Raw genomic sequence first — 21,994 nt, forward strand, 5'->3', positions numbered from 1 at the left:
TAAACCTTTTTATTGATCCACTCCATACGGTGCATTTCACCTGTGACAATCCTGTGATTATAATATATTGCTGTTCACATCCTGAATAACTGATGAGCGATTTAAATATGAGAAATTGTCCAATGGAGTGGGTTGATCAACAGTACCAAATCTGTGTTCAACGTTTTTTGTTCAACTATTCATCATTGTGGAATTGTTTTTATATGTGTAGCATCTGAATGCTAAAGGACGAAATGACGACCTGTTTGGAGACCCATGCTACCGGCGGTTTGGAGAGGAGTTGGACCGGATCTTGACGGGCTGGCAGCCCAGTCTCCTTCCTGATGGTGAGACAACGCATTGAACTGACTCCAGTCCAGACCATATGACACTCAGACTTGATAACACCCACTTCTGCAAGCTGTACATTTACTACATGTGGAGAATTTAAAACTGATATGCCATTTAGCATAAAATAAACAGCCCTTTAGAGCAGATTACTGGAGGACTTATTGGTACAGATACTACTGAACTGACATTCACTTTGTACTATTCTCTGCTCATCTGTTCTGAGGTCCGATGATTATACTCCATATTGCTGTTCACATTCTGATATCATGTGATTGGACTTACCTGGAATATGAGGACATTGATAATGGATGTATCGACTGTTTATGTGTACCCTGGCACAGTCATATCTCATTTCAGGACTAGTAAGGCAAGCTCAGTTAGGGCTTTAGAAGCAGGAATCACATTTTATAAAAATTAACCCACAATGGAATTTAAAGCAGCTTTACCTGGCGATAGTTTAACAAACGTTATGAACCCTGTTTAAAGGGGTAAGTGTTGGGGCAGACCCCAGCTGTTCTGGAAGTTGTCAGTTCTGGATATCTGCTGCATAAGAGTAAGGGCCTCGTAAGGCAAGCTCGTAAGGGCCGCTCTCTCCAGGATAGAGGAGCGTTGCCAGTCTGGGTCCAGAGGATCTGACCTCCCGTGTGTCCTGTAGGCTCCGCGTGGGGTCGTGTGGAGGAGGACTCTCTGTGGCGGAGCCGGCAGCTGGGGGAGCACAGCCCGACCTCCCTGCTCCTCTCCCTGGTCTTCCTGAACACCAAACACCTGGGCTTCCGCTCCGTGGACCAGCACCTCCGTCTCGCATTCACCGATGTCTACGGCCCCGACGACCAGCTTCCTCTTACCAAGGAGACCGCCGTCTGCATCCGCGTGCCCGCCCTCTCTCAGGAACTACCCGGTCAGTTTAGCTGGAGGTGCTACCCTTAACACGCACAGCCAAAGGACTTGATGTTTACTGTGTTTGGCCATAAGGACTCGATGTTCAGTGTGTTAGGGTTTATGGAGATGTCTGTGTATACATCACGCATCTGTGCTGAAGTCCTATGATTATACTCCATATTGCTGTTCACATTCTGATATCATGTGATTGGACTTTACTGATATATGAGGACATTGATGATATATTAATGTAGCAACCTTTCAATATGACGGTGGTTGGCCCTTGAACAGATGACTTGTCTAAACATACTATGTTTAGACAAACTTGTAAGTCGCTTGGGATGAAAGCGAAATCTTAATGTAATGACTTAACAAAACGAGTCAGGTTTTTGAGGGTGGCTAATGACCTCATTGTAATTCTGACTTCAGGCTGCAGGAAGAGGAAGCGCCAGGCAGAGGATGAAGACGCCGACGACCTCGATGAGGCGTCAGGAAGCTCCGCCCCTCGGAGTCCGTCTCACCTCGAACGCGAGCGACGCCTCTATGAACTCTACAGAACCAAATGGTGGGTGAGGCGCTCGACAGTCACGATTAGGGCCTCAACATTCTAGGTCCCAGCCGTCCTTTGTTGAGTCGGAATCTGAAGGGATGGGGTTATGCCTTGTTTTTATTGAGATTTAAACTGAAACACTCATTAGTGCCAACAGATCAGAAATGTGCCGTAGGGTCACCCCATATCTCTGTAGCTGGGTTTATTCTAGATGAGAACGGTCACCATACTGTGTTGACGACAAACTGCTATTCACATCCTCAAACTCAACGTATGCTACTTTTACAGGACAGATTCAAGATTCAAAGTGTTTATTGTCATATTCACAAAAGAGATGTTCTCAGTTGATGGTTACTAACTAGGGGTGCAACGGATCACAACTGGTTGTAGGGACTGGTTGTAGTCTTTTCGCTCGGTTCTAGCCCCACTGTTGATACGGAGAACCGAGCGAAAAGACTACAACCAAACGTAAACATGTCCGGTTCCGATTTCCGTTTCAATGGGATTTACGGAACGCCAAATAAAACGCAACATAAACTGTATTTTGCTACGATACTTGATGATGTTAATACCGGAATTGTCCTCTAAACATGCGCTGATCACGTGAACGCACAACATTTTTTTTTATCAGCCGATCCACGGATCACTTAAGTCCCGAACCGTGAGGGTTGATCCGTACGGATCACGGGTAACCCGTGAACCGTTGCACCACTATTACTAACTGTACCTAAATTGTCTTTCTCCTCCCATCTCGCTCGCCCTCTTCTCCCCCCCCCCCCCCCCCCCAGTCCGTCGTCGTTACGGGACAGCTCGAGCGGGTTCTACGTAAGGCCAGTTCCGGGCGCTGGCACCGAAGACCCCCTGTGGTTCAGCTCGGAGCCCCTGGAACAGAGCGCTTTGGTGTCCCTACTTACCCGTGTCCTCGTAGTGCGGGAGGTCTACTCAGACAAACAACGGCACCCCCTACTGGCGGAAGAGGAGGAGGAGGAGGAGGAGGAGGAAATGACAGCCCCGGACCCTACAGTCTGACCTCTTCACCCAGGGGACACTCTGCGCCAAGCCCCTCCCTCTCCAAACCATCGTCCTGTTGAGGAACATGAGGACTGTCTAAGAGGAAGAGGTTGTGTGGTACTCGCTGTCATCTTCCTTTCTGGGGGGAACCCACCCCAAGCCACATCTTGCGTTCCTCTTCTCAGAATAGTAAAATGGCGGGAAGTGTGATGGGAGACGAGGCGCCGCACTGAGATCCTTTCTGGGTCCCCTGTTTTTCTAGGACTGAAAGCGACACCCACAGCCTTGTGTCTGTAGGGCGCCCAGAGCTCAACCTTCCTTCAACAGGTGCACTCTCTCCCAAGACGGCTGCTCTGGTGGAGGCAGCGAGAGAAGACGCCTACCTCCCTTTCCTCTCCCCTGGCCTGTTCCTATACCTTCAACGCCTAGCAGCGCACCCACTAACGGCGTGCACACGTGTGTCCGTAGTACATCTGCATTGTAAACGGGGGTTTCAGTGTTTGACATCGGCCTAAATGAGGCGTAAAACCTGTCGTCTGCGCCCAACGCTAACAGAAATGACAACCGGTCAGCAATATCCCCTCCTGCTTATCACTACCACCACCACCACCACAACGTCACTTATTCAACCCCTTTAACCATTAACCCGGATCTCAGGTCAGCTGCACCCCATGACTCCCGGTCGCCCTAGCCAGATATTAAGGACTTCCTGTCATAAGTCTCCCCTGTTTGGCTGGCAGAGCTAGCCGCTCTGCTGTGTGTTGTTTAGAAAGATTAGGACCATGTAGCATTAAGTTCTTACTAAGGCTGCTGTGAAGCGTGTGTGTGTGTGTAAATATATATTCCACAATTCCTCAACGACGGTGCGGCGTTAAATGAACCCAAACGAAGCTTGAAGACTATCCTCCCAAAAAGCCTAAAAACATGCCTAAGTGTGTGTTTTTTCATTTTGTGTAGTTATTATTTTGCGTGTACAGAGCGCACATTTGTGCCCCGTTGAGAGCGCAGTGTGTTGGTGTCATGTCTCACCACCCCCTCCCAACTCTCCCAGAGTGCTTTGCTCCCATTAGGATGCTGTATTAGATGAGAAGTGTTGCCCCGGCAACGCAGCATGCTGCGGGACTGTCTAGAGAACTGATTTTGATTTTAGTTTCTCTCCTTTATCAACCGGTGTGTCACTCATGTAAACTTCAACCTCCAAAACAATCTTTGTTCCTTTTTCCTGGATATTTCTGTTAAAAAAAAAAAAAAGGGTATGGCACCTGCTTGTTCAGAGTTGTTTTATTTTGAGGGTATGTTCAAAGAAGTCGAGCCTTGTTTAATAATGAAGTGGAGATGTATTTTATGATAAAGGATTTTGTTTGTCATTGATCTTCCTCTGGTTCCGCTTGCGACAGTCTTCAAACACATCAACTTCCTCTTTTAGAGCGCTTCTGTTCTGCAGTTACCATGGTAACTCACAGAACCAGTCTGTCCATTGTTTGATCTGATTTATAATTCACTCATTAAAGAGCTCGCTAATAGTTAGCCCACATATATACTGTATTTAATTTCCCATTGTAACATTACAGGAAAACACGTGTGTGAGGTATAGCCCTTGGTTCAGGATCTAGCCTATCAGAGGGGTTCCCTCCTACCTTCATCTGGGAGGCTGCAAGATGGCTGACCAGGCTCCCGATCTTTCTGCTAGTAGGGGTGAGAGTTGGAGGGTTCTTCCTGCGATGCCTATGTGAATGTGCCTACCTGTAAATACTGAGGAGTGTTGGTGTCTTAAGTCTGATGCTGTGTGGGCTGGTCTGCCAAAACGTTAAATAAAATGCTTCATTTCTTACCTGAACCATGTTTTCTCCTTGTGGTTTGTTCAGTCGTAACAAATGAATGCAATATGTTGCAAACCCCTGTCGGCTCCTTAAATACCTTCGGTAGGGAGCCGTGATGGGACTTTTAAGATTGGAAATGTGTGCGATGAGTTGGTAAAAGGAATTAAACTATTAAACTCGAGCAGAGCAGCATTCTGTCTGATGGAAAAAGTCTTCCACCTGAAACGTCTTCAAGCGAGTTAGTTTTGCCTTTCCAAAATCCCATCTTGGGAGTCTTCAAGGCTCCATTGGGACAAATACTTCACGTGAAATGGTTTGGGGAATTGGGAATAAAATGTATTTTAAAAACACAATGATAATGTAAACTTTAAAGCAAAAATGACAATGCTTTAAAACATGGCCTAACTCACCTTTACTCAAACGCCACACAACTACTATAACTTAATTTGGTCCAACTGATTTATTGGCTGGTCAGTTTTCACCAGAGTTGCACAATCCTGTCCTGCCCTGCCTGGTATCCTGTTTCCTTTGACATGATCGAACAAGCATCCCCATGTATAAGATGACCATGGTTCCAGGTAGGTTCAGTGACATCAGTAACGACCTGATGGCACCAAGGGATGATGTCATATGGCTCAAATTTCAGCCCGTCCAAGGCTGATACACGAGAGGGGGCTGTTACTTGATGTTAGTCCCTAATATTGATTAAAGCAGTAACATTAGAAAAAACACTTCATTTTGTTTATATTTAATTTTCCTTTCATTCATCTCTCAAATAGTGACATGATGGTTTTATAATTATCTAATTGTAGTGTTATCAATTTGATCAGCTTATTTTGCATCATATCGTACAATAGACTCGCATATCCGGTGTCTGTTGGCATAGCGATGATCTGAAAAAAGCCTGCATCATCAATAACTGCAGTGCTGAACATTCCACTGTACTTTTGACCCGTGACCATTATCCATGCAGGATAGATTCAGTGATCAGAATATCAGTCTTTTTTTATAAATTGCCTTTGTTTTCCATCCTCGGGTTTTTATCATCACGTTTTTAACAAACCAATCTGGGAAGTAGTCGACCATTAAGAAGAGCTTCTATTTGGAACATAAACAATGTGTCCCTTTGCCCAAAGGGTGTCGCTACATGCACGGTATTCACACCGGCAACCCCCCTCCCCTTCCCCCTCTCCCCTGGCCGCTGAGGTCATCCCTGTGACCATCCCCGTTACCAAGACGATAAACATGCACACCCACTGATCCTCAGCATCAGGACCACAGCTGAAAAGGACCCATCTCTGACTGTTGAGGACGTTCAAACACACACACGCACACACATGTTCACACATACAAACACACATACACACCACCAAGTGTGTAACAGGGGTTAGGAGACTGCTCACTATCTCCTTAAGGAAGCCCCAGTACCAGGCTGAGAGGAGACAGTGGTCCGAAGGGGGTCACAGAGTGGAGGTATGGGTGGGGGGAGAGGGGGTTGAAGGGGTCCGGGAGGGTTGTGTGGTTTTTTTGAAGAGGCAAGCTCTTTCCTTTCTGTCCTCCGTGTGTTGGCCAGACTCCAATAACTTGTCCCATTGATTTACAGCCTCTAGCTCTGGACACAGACACGCATATACACACACACCAACACGGACGCTCGCACACAAACACACACACATGCTCTCACACACATTTTTCCCACACAAATACTCTCACATGGCTATACAAGTATGCATGCACACACACACACACACACACACACACACCTATACACTTTTTGCTCTTTCATACTGTCACACAAACAGACACACACACACACACACACAAACTCACAGAAACCCCTCACGCACCCTCTCTCTTTCTATCTCCCTCTCACACACACACCCACGTACTCTGATACACACACACTCTCTCCCTCTGTCCCTCTTTCTCTCTCTCTCTCCTCTCTCTCTGTCTCCCTCTCTCTCTCTCTCTCTCTCTCTCTCTCCCCCCCCCCCCCCCCCCCCCTCTCCCTCTCTCTCTGACGGTCCGTAACAACATGCTTCAGGCCTGCTAGTCTTTTTGTTAGCGGTGAATCCCTGCTTGTGTCTGCGGGGATAAAGGAAGCGCTGGTCTCAGCACACTGCGCCGCCGTGCCCGGCCCAGCCCCGGGGCCCTCTATAGGGGGGGCGATTAACGCCGCGCGAACCCGGGATCCTGCCGCCCATCACATGATATGAACTAATGTCGCCGCTTAATGATGAAACAACAGGAGGGGGGGGGGGAGTGGGAGCAGAGAGCGGGCTGGGGTGAGGGAGGGAGGGGGGAGGGAGGGAGGGGGGGAGGGGTGTACAGCTGCAAGCCGAGTATGGAATGGATGACAACCGCATTTCTCATGTTGCGTGCTTTGACACATGCCCCCCCCCCCCCCCCCCCCCCCCCCCCCCCCCCCCCCCCCTCCCCCCTCTGGACCGACGAAGGGAGGGGAGATGAGGGTGTGCGAAGGTTCACACATCACCTGATATTATGTTAGAGGTTCAACATACTCACATATGTTTTCATATCTTCACCATCCTCGTGTTACATATTCTGGATATGTTTCACTTCTCATGTCATCTCCCGCTGTTTTCATGTGTAGTTCATTTCCTGTTGTGTGTAGTTCCCTTCCTGTCTCATTTGTAGTTCACTTCCTGTATGTACAGCAGGTGGGCCCTGTCCACCATGCATGTTGGGCTAGCTTGATATGTATGTGTGTGTGTGTGTGTGTGTGTGTGTGTGTGTGTGTGTGTGTGTGTGTGTGTGTGTGTGTGTGTGTGTGTGTTTTTGACCTTGACCTTAACTGGAATGGTGGGTTGTTTTTGGAGGGGGGTTAAGGGGATTAGGGTTAAATTTAGGAAAGCCAGACCTTATCTGAAGAGCTATAGGGTATCAGAGAAAAAGAGAGAGAGAGGGGGTGGGGGGGGGGGTCCTCCCGGTCGCCTCACTTGAAAGGCAAAACCATGACCTTTGACCTGAGCTATACCAGGAAGTTGTTAGTTTGTGATTGGTTCTGTTCACTTTTCTCTGCAGAACCCGTCCGTTAAAGTGGAACAATATGTCTTGCTAGAACATCTGCATAAACCTTTGCAACTGTAAGGACCTGCAAGCTACAAATTAGCTTCATGTATCTAAGATTAAGTACTAGAGTATTATATATTCCTCTCTCCCTGTGTTGTCGCCATCAAGGGAAGTAGGAACCAAGTCATGGAGCGCAAGGGAACAGGATGACGGGTTAAGGTAACGGACAATGTGGACTTAGTCGGTTCAACAAAGTGTTCCATTAGTGATTTGTCTGAGACTCTCCTGCACACAAGCATACACTAGCTTGCCTCTCCTTCTCTCTGTTGCTTAACATGGATGGCTTAAGATGAAAGTTAATCAAACATCAGGACTCCTGAGTCGGCATTCTTATTTGTACATCTTTTTATTTTGACTATCTTATTACTTTATCTTGTATTGTTGCTGCTATGTTGAGTGTATGGCTGTTGAGGAACCAAGCCTAATAATTGACTCTTGTGTACAATGAGATGTGATAAATGCTATTCTGATTCTGATCCCATTCCTTACCCTAAACCAAACCATCGCTAGCCTACTAGCTTAACATAACTGTATCCTATCAACTTCCAGATTCAGATTCAGTTAGGGTGGCACTTGGGGTGACCACTCAAATTATTGGGAGGGGGTAATGTGCCACCCCAGCCTCCCTGAACATACCCCTGCCAATCTTTATTACATAACGTCCTCAACCAAATATTGAACTTGGTAGCCATTGCTTGAACTTTATGATTTCAAGAAATAACAATTATCACCGTAGACGTGACATGTGTCCATGACAGGGGTCATGCCCTGTTAAATCAGGTATTTGTGGTTAATTGAATAGCCGCTTAAATTGTTAATTTCCTACTGTATTACTGTTAAATGGACAGTATAACAGTATGAAATTGCATCATTACCTTTAAAGTGACAGCAATGGGATCAAACTCTTTAGTTAAATAGGATACGTGATTAATTACATGGTAAATAATCACTTTCTCAGACAGCCTTCATTGACTGATTGGGGGGGGGGGGGGGTCACGCCAAGGGCAAGCCCTGCTACATCAGGTATTTATGGTTATTTGAATAACCCCTCATATTTTCTCACAGTAATACAGTAGGAAATTTTATCATCACTTTTAAAGGGACAGAAATGGGATCAAACTGTTAAATTAGATATATGCGATTAATTACATGGTAAATAATCACTTTCTTAGCCTTCATTGAGAGATTGACTTCATTGTTTAAGAATGAGTTACAGAGAAAAGTTCATTATTTTATTCTCTGCTCTACTCTCATTGTGCTGACACCACAGGTTTACTGTAACAGACTGAGAGCCTGCAGCCTCCAACCGCGTCTCTAGGGGTCACTGCTGAGCTGATGCAATGTGCTCATACAATAAACCTACTCTCTCTTTCTCTCGTCCTATCGCTCTCTGTTCCTCTCTCTATCACTCTTCATGACTCTCAACTGGAAAAAGTTGAACCACAGGACTACACTGACCTGCAGGGTAACCAACTATCATATGAGTGTAGTATTACAATAAAATTATCTAATATGCCTCCATACTTCTTAACATCCACATTCAGAAATAGACCTACAAATTGTAATGATTATATTACATCCATTATGTCATCCAATTATGTTCAAATTAAATCCAAATTTCAACAGCAATACTTTGATTTTGATAATATTCAGCACATATGATGGATGTTTCTAGCGTAACAGAAAGTTGAGCCTTGTCCTCATGAAAGTCCACACAATAGACCAGATATAGTACTGAAGCATGTACAACTAACAATAGAATATACTACATTACTAATGAAGGGTATTTTACATTCAGTCAAGTATTTAGTGAAGGTTTACATACTCTTTTCAACTTCGTATTTATAACACGTGTTAGCTTCACACCTTGCTAGGAAATTCCACAACAATTGAAACTTCTCCGACGAACGAGGCGGTCAGAAAGAGAGGAATATCTGGCGGTAAGCAGCGGTCAAGCCTTCGACAGACGAATGTATCAGCGTCCTGAAATACACAATGAGCTGCGGGGGTCGGTGGGGAGTGGGGGGGGGGGGTCTAGGTGCGAAATTGTGAGGTGATTATGGGCTATAAATAGCGCCGTGTGTAGGACACGGCGGAAAGGCCGTCTCAGAGGAACGCTCTTTAGCAGTCTCTGTGTGTAGCCGCGTCACAGACGGCCCTTTGTTGTTCGACTATTTCAGGGCTTAGTCTGGTGTTGTTGGGGGTCCAACAAGCTAGGAGTTAGCTGTGTATGTGTGCTGAGCTACGAGTCTCTGGTGTCCAGGGAGTAAAACGGCGAGTAAAAGTGGCTGCTTCCTCAGTCCATAGGGGGCTAAGCGGCCGTCTGGTCCCGGTCTGTAGTGGAAGAGGTTCCATAGACCTATGGTCAATAGAGCTGTTGTCCATAGAGCTAAAGTCAATAGACTTGGTCCTGGACTAAAGATCATTGGCCAGTAGATCTGTAGTTCATAGATCTTTGGTCATTAGATATGCTGATATATAACTGCCTTCCGATTGGAAATCTGTTTTCATGTTTTTTGTTTGTTTGATTTCGTGATTTCATATCAAAATATTTTTCACATGTTAATCCCGTAGCGGCCTGCATGCTATATGTTTTACTTTTATTGACGGCCAGCCAATTAGCTTTTCATTTGTTAAGTGTTTCGGTTGCTAATCGTTGGCAGGTTGGAGGGACAACGTGAAGCCGCTCTATGACGGATGTTTACCCCTGAAGTGTGATTCTGACACCTCCATCTTAAGCTTATTGTATCAGGGTGCTCGTATGAAGTGAATCCAGCCGACCCCCCTTATTCCTCTCAGGCTGCCCGACGTCACATTCCCACATCTGAATTCCACATTCTGTTGGAATGTGGAGGCCAAGGAGGGATGGGTTCTGGGTGCAGGGGTCAGAGGTCAGAGATAGTACAAAGAGGGGCGAGGTGGGAACCCGATGACAGCGCGGCCGTGATGCAAACAGGACAAAACAACGCAACAAACTAAACCCACAAGGACTCAGAAAACATGATAATAACCAGCCATATTATGGCCTATTACGTGTTTAGCTAAACTTGACATGCTGAACTCAAGTTTTATATATTTCCAAATCACCATTTTGTAATTTATCTTTTAGATTCCAACTTCCACCATCACTGTATTACGATACGATGCTACTTTATTTGTCAGTAGGGCACTGACATTCATTTTTCATGTAAAAAGTCACTATCAATGATGAAAAATCGAAGGCTGCGCTCAAATAGTCCATCTACAGCGATTCTTCCTGCTTCCTAAAACTCTGGATGACGTCCTCAATCGCCGTTGTGCTGCAATACTTACTACTACGACTGCAGAAGCAGCTTGAGACAAAGGATACATCAATTTATCCAACACAAGAAGTTCCTTGCCAGTTTGTCAACTACATCATTAGCCATAAAGCAGGTCGGAACGATGTGATCGACAGTCAGATATAGACAGTCGATGTGGCCTTAAATGGCGCTAAAGCAGCTCAGCTGTCTCATTTCCAGAATGCGGCTTTCCTCCCACTTGACCACTAACTGCTCATCTCCTCAAAGATGGAGTGAATGGGAAGGAAGATGTAGGAAAACGATTTGGGATGGAGCCCAAGGCTGATACTTCCTTCTGAGGAACCTCACTGAGACCTTTGGGAAGCACTGTGGTAGAAATACAACGCACAACATTATTCTCGCTCCCTCACCACTGGGTTATCAGCTATGTTGCCTTTAGATGCATGAATATTCTTGCAAAATGAGGCGTATCATAACTACCGTATAATATAACTGTAAGGAACTAAAAGGAAGTGTTTCTCTCTGAACTTGTTAACGAAGTAGGTAAGACAGCTTTCCTCGAACACTCCTACATGAGTTAGTAAGTACTTATTTAAGATATTTAATACACTTTCCCATAATAATACTATCTAATTGCCATAATTACCTCTGCCACCAGGGCACTGTTGTTATAAAGGAACTGTGACAAACCCACATATGGTACAAAAAAAGTTTATTTAGTAACATTTTTGTAAACATTTGAGGTAAATGAACATTTACATCAACTTGTTCTTACAAACGAATCATTCATACACAAGGCACTTCTCTTGTTTGAGTCACAGTCAGGACAGGTAGCTCCATGTTGTTATTTCATCGTTGGAGAGAGAGAGAGAACTTCCCAGAATGCACCCTTTCTAGGAAGGATACTTGCATGAGAACCATCTGGCGTGACCGTCCAACCAGAAGTCCCGTCCAGCTGTGACATCACAAAAGCAGTTTTTTTCTTCTCTCGCTCTCCTTGTGTTTCTGTTTTTGATCTTTTAAATCCGCTAGTTTCAGACCAGTCAGGTTAAAAATAAAAAAACAATTTACATGTTTTTATGTTTGTACTTTTCACATTAAAATAATTTTCTTCTTTTTAAAAAAATATCGTCATATTTTTTCATTCTCTTATTTGTTAAATAATGTCTTTTATTGTGAAGATCCACTGTGCTTTGGGTTTAAGACCATTGTCCTTAAAGGATCGTAGAGACTGGCAGCATGGTGCCATTCTCTCTAAAACAATACCAATATCACCATCGAAGAACAGCATTATTTAGCCTAAATGTGCAAATCTTTATCAACTACTAAAATGTAAACTTTAAGAATCAAAAAAACACAAATGCAGAACAAAATATGGAGAAGTTTTTCATTGTGTACAATGAACACCAACTGAAGAAAGCTACTTATATGGGGCATGAGGCGAATGAGAGGGTGAGAAGAATGATGGGGTGAAGGGTATGAGGAGAATGAAGTAATGAGGAGTGAGAGAAAAGAAGGGGTGAGGCAGACGAGGGGGAAAGTCTTGCTGTATCCATGGAACTCAGAGGTTGTTGGAAAAGCAGTCGCCATCGTCTGAAAGCAAATAAAGCGTAAAACATGGTTTCTAGTTTTCTAGTTACAAGTATCTTGTACAAGTATCCCTAGACAGAAACATTGGGAAAGTAAAGTATAAAGAGTGTTAGCTGTACCCTGGTTCACTACCGCTAACTAGTGGTTTCAGAACAAAAGCAAGGCACATGTACGTTTTATTTGGCGACAGGGGCCATTATGGGGCCCTTGACGATGAAAATGCAGAACGATTTTTAAAACATTGGCAACGGGATTTGTCAACCATTTCTAGTAAAACCACTTCCTCCACCAAAGCGCCTGTCATTTATAATAATCATAACGTACAGTGATACCCATGGAGGTCGAGATCTAAGACCTTGACCTCCATCTTTGGTTGTATACGTGGGTCAGTTGTGCTATTCAGCTATTTCTGGAAACTGGGAATATCCATTGCAAGTACTACCCACTCCCAGTGTAATTTCCACACTGGTCTTGAACCAAAGTCCCACTTTGACTTCTGACTCTGAGTCAATGAATTATCATCCATGAAGGGGATTGTTGGGAAAACCCAGGTAAAGGTTGGAGGTGTGTCAGTGTGTGCCGCAGGCTTCAGTGGTTTGACCCTGTAGTGGCAATAACGGAGCCATGTGATGTATAGATGTCCGTCGATCAGTGTGCATATTAAACAAACTCCATGAGAAACAGAACCGCTCGTCCTCCGCCAATCAAATCAAACTACTTCTGCCAACGTTTCCGTGGGGATATTCCAGTCACAGAGTGAGCACGGAGTCCTTCACTTAGTCCAGGACTTCACAGTTAGTCTACAACTCACCAGTGGCTGTGGACTGTGGATGTAGATCCACCTAACTGCAGGTTTTTCCACTTCCTGTTTCCTGTCCCTCCGGTCTCCTTGCTCTGGGAACAGTTTGCCGTTTTTTTCTGGATATTTGTGGGTGTGTGCGTAAATGTGTATCTGTGTGTCTGCAGGATTGGGGGGTTGCGGGTTGGGGTCATGGGTCATGGAAAGGTTCTGGAGGTGTGAGTGTTGGTGGGGGGGGGGGGGGGGGGGTGGGGGGTGGTGGTGGAGGGGGTGTAGGGGGTTTCAGATGGCGAGGTCATCGTGCCGGGCGCGGATGCTGCTGCTCTTACTGGCTCTGCTAAGACGCCGGGGGTCCGGGAACACCCCCTCCAGGTGCATCTCCACCGTCGCCATGGTGACATCCTCTTCCTCCCGCTGGCCCGGCTCGGGGGTCAGGCCGGCTCCGTCGCCGCTGGTCGCCACATCACCGGGGGCCGCAGCGTTGCCCGGGGTTGCCATTAAGGGGGTGGGGCTAGTTGAGCAGGGCGGGGCCGCTTCACTGCTTGAGGAGGAGAAGGACGTGGGGGTGGGGGAGGTGGCCTTCAACAGGCGGGTGTGCTGCTCGGTGGCCAGGTTGGCCCAGTTCTGCTCTGCGGCCAGACGGTGGTTGTTGTTGCTGCTGATGTAGTAGTGGGCGGCCGGGGGAGTCGGGGGAGGCGTCCGCGCCCCCTCCTCCCGCTGGAGCTCCTCCATCTTGAACTCGGCGTCGGTGGGGGACCCCATGCCGGCCGCTATGTGGCTGTAGGTGGGGGGGTAGCTGAGGAGAGCCGGGGCCCCTAGCGAGGCCACGCCCTCCGGCGTGGCCAGCTGGCCGGCGGCCCGCAGCAGGGGGTCGGGGTGGTACACGCCCTGCTTCAGCTTCTTCCAGCCCAGGTGGTAGATCTCCAGCAGGTTGAGTAAAAGCGACACACAAGCCACAACAAGCATGAATATGATGAAGATAGTCTTCTCCGTGGGCCTGGAGATAAAGCAGTCCACCGTGTTGGGGCACGGCCAACGGGAGCACTTGTAGAGCGGCCGCAGCGAGAAGCCGTACAGGAAGTACTGGCCCAGGATGAAGCCCACCTCAAACAGAGTCTTGAAGATGATGTTGAACACGTAGGTACGCAGCAAGGCCCCGCGGATGCGGATTTTGCCGTGCTCGTCTCTGATCGGCGGCTTCACCTTTTTACCGCCGCCCCCGTTCCGGTACGGCAGCTCCTTGTCATCGGGGAAGCCGCTGACCTTGCGGTGCTCCTCCTCCTTCTCCTTGCGCTTCTCCTCCATGCGCACGATGTGCAGCACGTGGCCCAGGTAGATGAGCGTGGGCGTGGACACGAAGATGATCTGCAGCACCCAGAAGCGGATGTGGGAGATGGGGAAGGCCTGGTCATAGCAGACGTTCTCGCATCCGGGCTGCTGCGTGTTGCAGGTGAAGTCCGACTGCTCGTCGCCCCACACCTCCTCTGCTGCGGCACCCAGCACTAGGATGCGGAAGATGAAGAGGACGGTGAGCCAGACCTTGCCGATCACCGTCGAGTGCTCCTGCGCGTTCTCAAGAAGCCGGCCCAGAAAGCTCCAGTCGCCCATGCTTGAAGATCTCTAGCCTTGGGGAGATGATATGGGTGAGGGGGAGAGGAGGGAGATGGAGAGGGAGAAAGGGGAGAAAGTTAAATGCCTCAAATGATTCAGACATCGGTTCTAGAGCCAGTGACACACTCAATAGCTAGACACTCAGTAGGCACATGCCAACGCTAGCACTCTAAACATTCTAAGCAAAATGAACACCACATGCAGTCAATACACTCGCACACTCAATACACTGACACGCTCAACACGCCAAAACACTCAACGTGGTTACAAATTCAACATTGCTATCCCACTCGACTTAATGTATATTGTCTTTCTTTCAAATATCTGCCGTCGGTATGCCTTGGGACTCTATGTCTGTGATTCTGATTGTCGTCAAGATGTCGTACGAATGAACATCGATGTGACTCTCCTTAACTATTGTAATAACAAAGGACAAAACAGAGTATGAAACAAATGCAAGCATGGCCTTCCCTGGCCCTGATATGTAGTGTATCATTTGTAAATGTAAACTAATGTTGTTATATTTTTGCCAATGTCCTCTATGGGCAAAAAAGAGAGACCTACGGCAAAAGAAACCTACGGCATACCAGGCTTTTTAACTGAGTTTATCCACACACACTAAACATGCCAACACACACAGGGACGGGGAACGGATTCTACCAGACAACCAAATGTGGTTTGCCCGACGACGCTAGGGCGGGATTGAGTGTTGAATGCGAGGCTGAGCCGGGTTCATATCCATAACAAATCAAACGGGCAGCGCAGCACTATGCACACGGCCCGCCGCTATTGAGAGGCTGATTAACTGTATGGAGCAGGTGGTAGGGCGAGCCCGGGGTCACTCACTGTCTATGTCTCTCACCCTCACTCGCTCTCTCTCACCTGCCCGCTCCACCGCTCTGCAGGCATGTGCTGAGATCAACAATATAGCACTGAAAATCAAACACACACACACACACACACACACACACACACACACACACACACACACTGACCGACACCCACAGACATACACAAACACGCACATCCACACAGAGGCACAACCACAAATAGGCCACAGACAGGCACATACAATTACACATATATACATACACACACATTTACACATCAGACACTTGCATACCTCATTCACGTTACCCATCCAGTAACCACGGTCAACTGGCCTGTTGTCATGCCAAAACATTTAAATGTTGTAACAAAGTTGCATCATACAGCTTTGGCATTACAATAACCGATAACCAATCTATACAATAAATTAAGACAGAAATCAAACTACTATTATCTTGGGATTATGATAATCTTTCAATGTTTTCTAACAAGATACGTAGTCGCTCCAATTACTTATTTTTATCATTAGCATTAAACTGATATAGATATTAGTAATATGAAAGCTATATTATACCTTTTTGATCGCAAAGAAAGAAACATACAAAATGGAAACTTGCTGGTAAATTAAGAAGTTTGACATCAGACAGCAGTTCGTTCTCTGGGCCGTTTGATTCTGGTTTTGAAGAGTGATGTGCACGTGAATGAGCCAGTAAATACACGTGCACAGAATGAAGTGAAGCACACACACGAAACACACAGACATAGAGAGAGAGAGAGAGAGAGAGAGAGAGAGAGAGAGAGAGAGAGAGAGCGAGAGAGGGGGGGGGGGGGGAGAGAGAGGTAAGAGAGAGAGACAGGCTTACTATGTATTTCTTCTATTAGAGGTAATAAATCCATCGACTAGGGTTCACCATATGTAGACACCTGAAAGAGAGGGAGATTTAGAGATTTGAATGGCAAAAACATTTACTTATTGAAAAGTCTGTGCAAGACAACTTAAAAGAGTATTAAGATAAAGTTACCTTAGATAATTTACAATAATGTAAACATAAAGTGCATCTGCGTAAAAAAGATTACGATATGCCAACTGTTTTGCACTTATTTCAAGTTCATATTTACCTGCTCTTTAAAGTCAGTGTATGTCAACTACATTATCGCTTACACCATTACTTATTAATCAAAAAGTTAATCACTTTAAATAACTATATAACAAATTACCTAATAAATTAGCATATTTGAGGACAAATGTATCACTGATGGCACAGTGATACACATAAACCAAGACTTCTATTCCAACTTTGTTGGAACCACCTACTATCAAATAAGCCATTTTCTACTGAACTTTGTTTGAGTATTATCATACAGACCACTACTACTATATTCAACCAAAAAATTCTTCCACTTTTGTATTTATAATGTATAGATGGTAAATATGATTTTTTACCATTATAACAACCCCTTAACAAAAGGTCTAGTAAACAGTGCATAGAACACATCGTCAAGTTCAACTCACAAACGCATACCTCCCCTGACAATACCGAGAGAGCTCGACCCTCACTCCCCATGAAAAGAACCCCTGGCACCCTTTGTCCGACTGGCATTTAAACATTCAATCATATTCAAGTATTACAGCAACACATTACCCAACTGTATCATTCCTATACGTGTTAGTCTGGTTGAGCCCTAATAGCCTACGATAGAGAATTGAAAAACAATCCCATCTTCTAATGTTGAATAGTTGTCAGTTCCAGACTTGATACCCCACCATTAAATCAAATCCCTTTCTTCAGTTATTGTTCTATATTTAGGGGTGTCCCAGGCAACAGGGGGTGCCTGGGACCAGGGGTGGGGTTTGGAGGGGGGCCTTACCAAACTCTTGTCAGGTGTAGCCGGCCGAGGAGGGGGAGGGGGAAGGGGGGAGGGGGTCTTGCACCAACTTCTTCACGCGTCAAGTCCGTCGCGGTTCAGAGGAGTCGCGCCCGCGGCCTGCGGTGTGTCTAGTGTCGGGAGGTTAAGGTTCGGGCACGAGGCTCGGTAAAACGCAGCTGCCTCCCGCTCCGAGCCATCGCGACTCTCACGTTGTGTGACCATGCATGAGTGGATTCACCAAGTCATAACCGCTCACGCCACGCCCCCCCGTCACCTTCCATCACGCGTGAGAGACAGACGGAGAGAGAGATGGACAGGGAGGGGAGGGCAGAGGGAATATGTGTGTTTAGGAATGACTGAATAACTGAACAGGAAAGTTGGAGCCACTTCTAACACTTTACGAATAAATTCGAACCGCAAGCTTTTGTTTGTGAAATTGTATCCAAACTTTTATTTAACCAGACAAGTCAATAATGGCAAAAGGCGAAGTGAGGACAGGGTTGGAGCTAAATTAAAAGTCAAAAGGTTAAAAAGAGCGCAGCACACAGCCAAACATTTCCAACACACCCAACCACTCACAATAAGCATTACATAAATAGCATACATCGTCTAGCCCACAAGCTTCGGGCAGGTAGCTGGTATACAGCAGCCCACAGACGGGGGTAAAGGGGTATTGGTGGCTCGAGGAAACAACTATGCAGCAAATATTTGGGAGCATTAGAAAAAAACTCGAAGATCCCATGTCAACGCACAGAAAGATCAAGACAAACTTTTGCAGTTCCTTCAGTTTATTAATATACAGAAGTAATAGTGCATATGTAACAATTAAGTAGCCTACACGACACATTTCATATAGAAAAGCATTTTCATGGCAGTAAGGCAAGGTGATATACATTTTACGTTTAACAATAGAAAAAAAAACGAACTGCTAAAATAACGGAAACAATGCACCCATTGATGGAGGCCTAGTGCGTATATTTGTGATTATAGCAGTCAACTTTCAATCATACCATTGTGCCATTAAAACCATCCTGTTGGGTAAACTACGCTGGATCAGTCTGAGCTCTAGACACTTCCGGTGAAGGCCATTCTCCTCAGATCTCAAATTTGTATGACCCCTTCTCTGAAGAGACTCATTGTTCTTCCCCACGTTGAGCAGACAAGGAAGTCCCCCCTCCAGGTTCAGTCGAGCAGGCTAAAAAAAGATCAATCTGAAAAGTGATACCGACGCCCCCTACAAGAGACCCTCGGCCGGTCACGTGGTCAATGTTACTACATGAATTTTTTCCTGCAGCACAATGGCAGCGTCTCGTTTGAACCTTCCCTCGTAAACCATGGGCACGGAGTGACTCTCGGGAGCCTATAGAAAAAATGTACAGGGATAAATCTGCAGGATTAAAAATACACTTTTGGTAAACCTTGAAACTGTCTCGCTTAAAAATACACAACATTAAAACATTTTGTGCCATACATAAAAATAAACCAATAGAATAGTTAACCGAGGCCCTTGATTCTCTATTCGCCGCCCCCCCCACGCTTAATTAATCCTCTATTTCCTTAAACCACACAACAGCGTGTATAGACGTGGCATTGCATGGGCGCCCGTACACCACAAGGTGTCGCTGTGGATCAGCTCTTGTTCATGCTAAAAAAGCGCCCCTCAAATCTTACAAGCGACAATCTTCCACAATTACTTAAAACAATACAAAATAAATCATGAACACGATCAGTCTTGGGTGTAAAAATCTACAAAAGTGATATAAAAAGTATTTCAACAACACTATAGTCTACTTTGCTTGGCTAATTCTCTACAGAATACCAGTGGATGAGTCAAAGGCGACCACTGTTTGCTCACAACTTCCATCTTGCTTCTCCACGCCTCAATACTTCATGTCTCGTTTCTTTATGGAGTCCAACACTCTTGAGACCGTCATGTCCCCATCCCCCCCCCCACCCCATGCCTAGCACCACCCCTCCATCAGGCGGTCTTGTTGCCCGAGTCCATGCAGGGCGACATCATGAGGTCGTTCTTCTTGTTCTCCATCAGGGCCAGGTCTCTCGCCGCCCCGCCGTCGTGATGGACGTAGGGCATCTTCCTGCGGGCCGCGCGGTTGGAGCAGCGCAACAGCGCCTTGGCCACCAGGTAGGCCAGCTCCGCCACGTTCAGCACCATGCAGATGGTGGACGACGACACCATGAAGATGGTGAACACTGTCTTCTCCGTGGGCCGCGAGATGAAGCAGTCCACCTTGTTGGGGCACGGCCACTGCTCGCACTTGACCAGCCGCGGCATCTGGAAGCCGCCGTACAGGAAGTACAGGGCGTACATGAACCCGCCCTCGAAGATCAGCCGGAAGAACAGGCTGCAGGTGTAGGTCCACCACAGGGACCCCGTGATGGGCAGCCGCCGGCGCTTCAGCCCCTCGAGCTCCAGGTCCGTGGTCTTCTCCCCGCCGTTGGACCGCAGCATGGTGCGCTTGTCGCCCCGGTTACGGTAGGCCACGTGCATGGCCACCAGCAGCGCCGGCGTGGACACGAAGATCAGCTGCAGACACCATAGGCGGATGTGGGACACGGGGAAGAAGTGGTCGTAGCAGACGTTCTTGCAGCCCGGCTGCTGCGTGTTGCACGTGAAGTCCGACTGCTCGTCGCCCCACACGCTCTCGGCCGCCAGGACGAGGATGGTGATGCGGAAGATGAAGAGCACCGACAGCCAGATCTTCCCCAGGCTGGTGGAGTGCTTGTTGACTCCGCCCAACTGGGCGTACAGCGCGCTCCAAGTCATGACTACGGTTACCACGGGAACTCACACCGTCTGAGGGGAGGGGGGGGAGAGAAGGGGAAGTTTAGACTCTAAACATGGTCCGCTGACTAGTTTCGTGTCCACAGAGGACTGGGGTGGCACCTGCCCCCAAACATAAAAAAAAAGCCACCCGAAGGGCAATAAAAATGAGCCAATTTGTGTTCTGCAAGCTGTTGTAGAGAACTACACGTTTGCAGACACTACTATACAGACATCTTTTGCACACTGTAAATATGGCTTTGCACACTTTTTCATGCAAATGCTCACTACTACCTCAAAATAACGTTAAGGCAAAATTGCTGCTCCCAATATTATTTTATGCTAAGGTTGAGTAGGTGAAATGGTTGCATTGAACTACTCAGTTATATAGCAAGGTTCTTCGACTGAGATACTTGAAGCTCCTTTTAAAAATGAAGTCACATATTTTGCTCGTTAAACACAGTGACGTCACCTCCAATCCAGTGCGTCACAGTTCCTCATTAGCGGCATGTCGATACACCTGCTCAGTATGAGGCAGAGCAAGGCCAGAAGTTAAAAAGCTGATCAAACTATTGCCGCAAAAGGCCTTTTCTCTCTCTCCTGGATTTAAAAGTTGGTTGTCTCCTGTAGAAACTAAGTAACCAGTCGGCTGAGATAAGGTTGGCATGCGCATGGAACAGGGACATATCCGATGAGAAAGGTACAACGTACAGTTTGTTTACATTCTGCCCCACCGGTCTTGGTCCCATGACAATTATGAACCACAATGTATACTGGCCATCGGATGTCAGCGATCCTTTAAAAACGTAATTTTAGATGGATAAGCCTACCCAAACAGGTCATAGGCCCACAAATAAGCTGCACATGTGCGCTACAGATCCGATAGGCCACCAGTTGATGGTCGTCATGGAAAGTGTCCTTGATGATTTGGATTTAGGAACCAACCGATCTTTCCAGGACCCATTATTCATCAAGTATACATTTTAACTACTACAGTATCCTAAGTGGAAGGCTGGATAGGCTAATGTTCGATAGGCTACTTTAAAAATCGTTTAAGCAATTCAAAAAGTTAATTTGACTAAATGTTCTGAAATTTTTAATTCATTTAAATAAGATGTAGCCTACTGCAACATCACTGACGTCTCATTGTTAACCACCAATAAATATATAAAAAGCCTAACTCACCTGTTGTTCTATTTGTGTAATGTGAAGTCCATCAGTTAAAGCCGATCCATAGCCGAACGGAAGCCATATAATGAGAATGAACTAGGCTACTTCAAGCTCTGTGGTCTATTTAAACTACTCTAGTTGATTGAGGCGGCGCTCGTTGAGCTGAGGATCTTCAGGTGCGTCTGGACTTATGAGGCCTGCCCTCACAGCCGTCAGAGAGGGGGCGGGCCCGGGGTTTGAGGGGTGTTGTGTAGGTAACGGGATGGGTCACAGTTGTTGAGGCACAACAGTTCGCCTATGTGTATTTAACCGCTCACATCAGACCCAAGTCGGGAAGTCTCATGCCTAAAACCACCTGTCGACCAGATACCTGTAAAGGCG

The 21,994-nt window shown here is 46.5% G+C and overlaps 3 protein-coding genes across 5 annotated transcripts in view; 1 reads left to right on the forward strand and 2 right to left on the reverse strand.

The window, feature by feature from the left end:
• The window catches only part of zmym2 (zinc finger, MYM-type 2), a 28,415-nt gene extending 23,808 nt beyond the window's left edge, over positions 1-4,607 (forward strand). Inside the window, exons 22-25 of the mRNA XM_060039333.1 lie at positions 212-326; positions 986-1,228; positions 1,639-1,774; positions 2,548-4,607. Of these exons, the coding sequence (XP_059895316.1) occupies positions 212-326; positions 986-1,228; positions 1,639-1,774; positions 2,548-2,788 (735 nt within the window). The 3' untranslated portion in view covers positions 2,789-4,607. The remainder of the gene's footprint in view (positions 1-211; positions 327-985; positions 1,229-1,638; positions 1,775-2,547) is intronic.
• Positions 4,608-11,661: 7,054 nt separating this feature from the next.
• Positions 11,662-17,981, reverse strand: gja3 (gap junction protein, alpha 3). 3 transcript variants are annotated; one of them, XR_009523406.1, is made up of 4 exons: positions 17,662-17,981; positions 16,656-16,716; positions 13,366-14,978; positions 11,662-12,557 (listed from the first exon to the last, which is right to left on the reverse strand). XR_009523406.1 is itself a non-coding variant. In XM_060040153.1 (3 exons), exon 3 carries the CDS (start codon positions 14,959-14,961, stop codon positions 13,636-13,638), a length of 1,326 nt encoding a protein of 441 aa, XP_059896136.1. In that variant the 5' UTR covers positions 14,962-14,978; positions 16,656-16,716; positions 17,662-17,981; the 3' UTR covers positions 11,662-13,635. The 3 variants fall into 3 exon arrangements, 2 of the variants coding, with proteins under 2 accessions (XP_059896136.1, XP_059896137.1); XM_060040153.1 differs by having other exon boundaries at positions 11,662-14,978; XM_060040154.1 differs by lacking the exons at positions 16,656-16,716; positions 17,662-17,981 and adding an exon at positions 15,811-16,582 and having other exon boundaries at positions 11,662-14,978.
• A 450-nt stretch (positions 17,982-18,431) lies between these two features.
• gjb8 (gap junction protein beta 8) lies at positions 18,432-21,800 on the reverse strand. The gene is made up of 2 exons (XM_060039209.1): positions 21,629-21,800; positions 18,432-20,476 (listed from the first exon to the last, which is right to left on the reverse strand). The coding sequence occupies exon 2, from the start codon at positions 20,444-20,446 to the stop codon at positions 19,640-19,642; it is 807 nt and encodes a 268-aa protein (XP_059895192.1). The 5' UTR covers positions 20,447-20,476; positions 21,629-21,800; the 3' UTR covers positions 18,432-19,639.
• Between the last annotated feature and the right edge of the window lie 194 nt (positions 21,801-21,994).

This window comes from Gadus macrocephalus, chromosome 20 (assembly GCF_031168955.1).
Source record: "Gadus macrocephalus chromosome 20, ASM3116895v1".
Lineage (NCBI taxonomy): Eukaryota > Metazoa > Chordata > Actinopteri > Gadiformes > Gadidae > Gadus > Gadus macrocephalus.

Bases quoted from the DNA above. Each gene is read 5' to 3' on its own strand.
- gja3 (XM_060040153.1), bottom strand. From the start codon at position 14,961: ATGGGCGACTGGAGCTTTCTGGGCCGGCTTCTTGAGAACGCGCAGGAG.
- gjb8 (XM_060039209.1), bottom strand. From the start codon at position 20,446: ATGACTTGGAGCGCGCTGTACGCCCAGTTGGGCGGAGTCAACAAGCAC.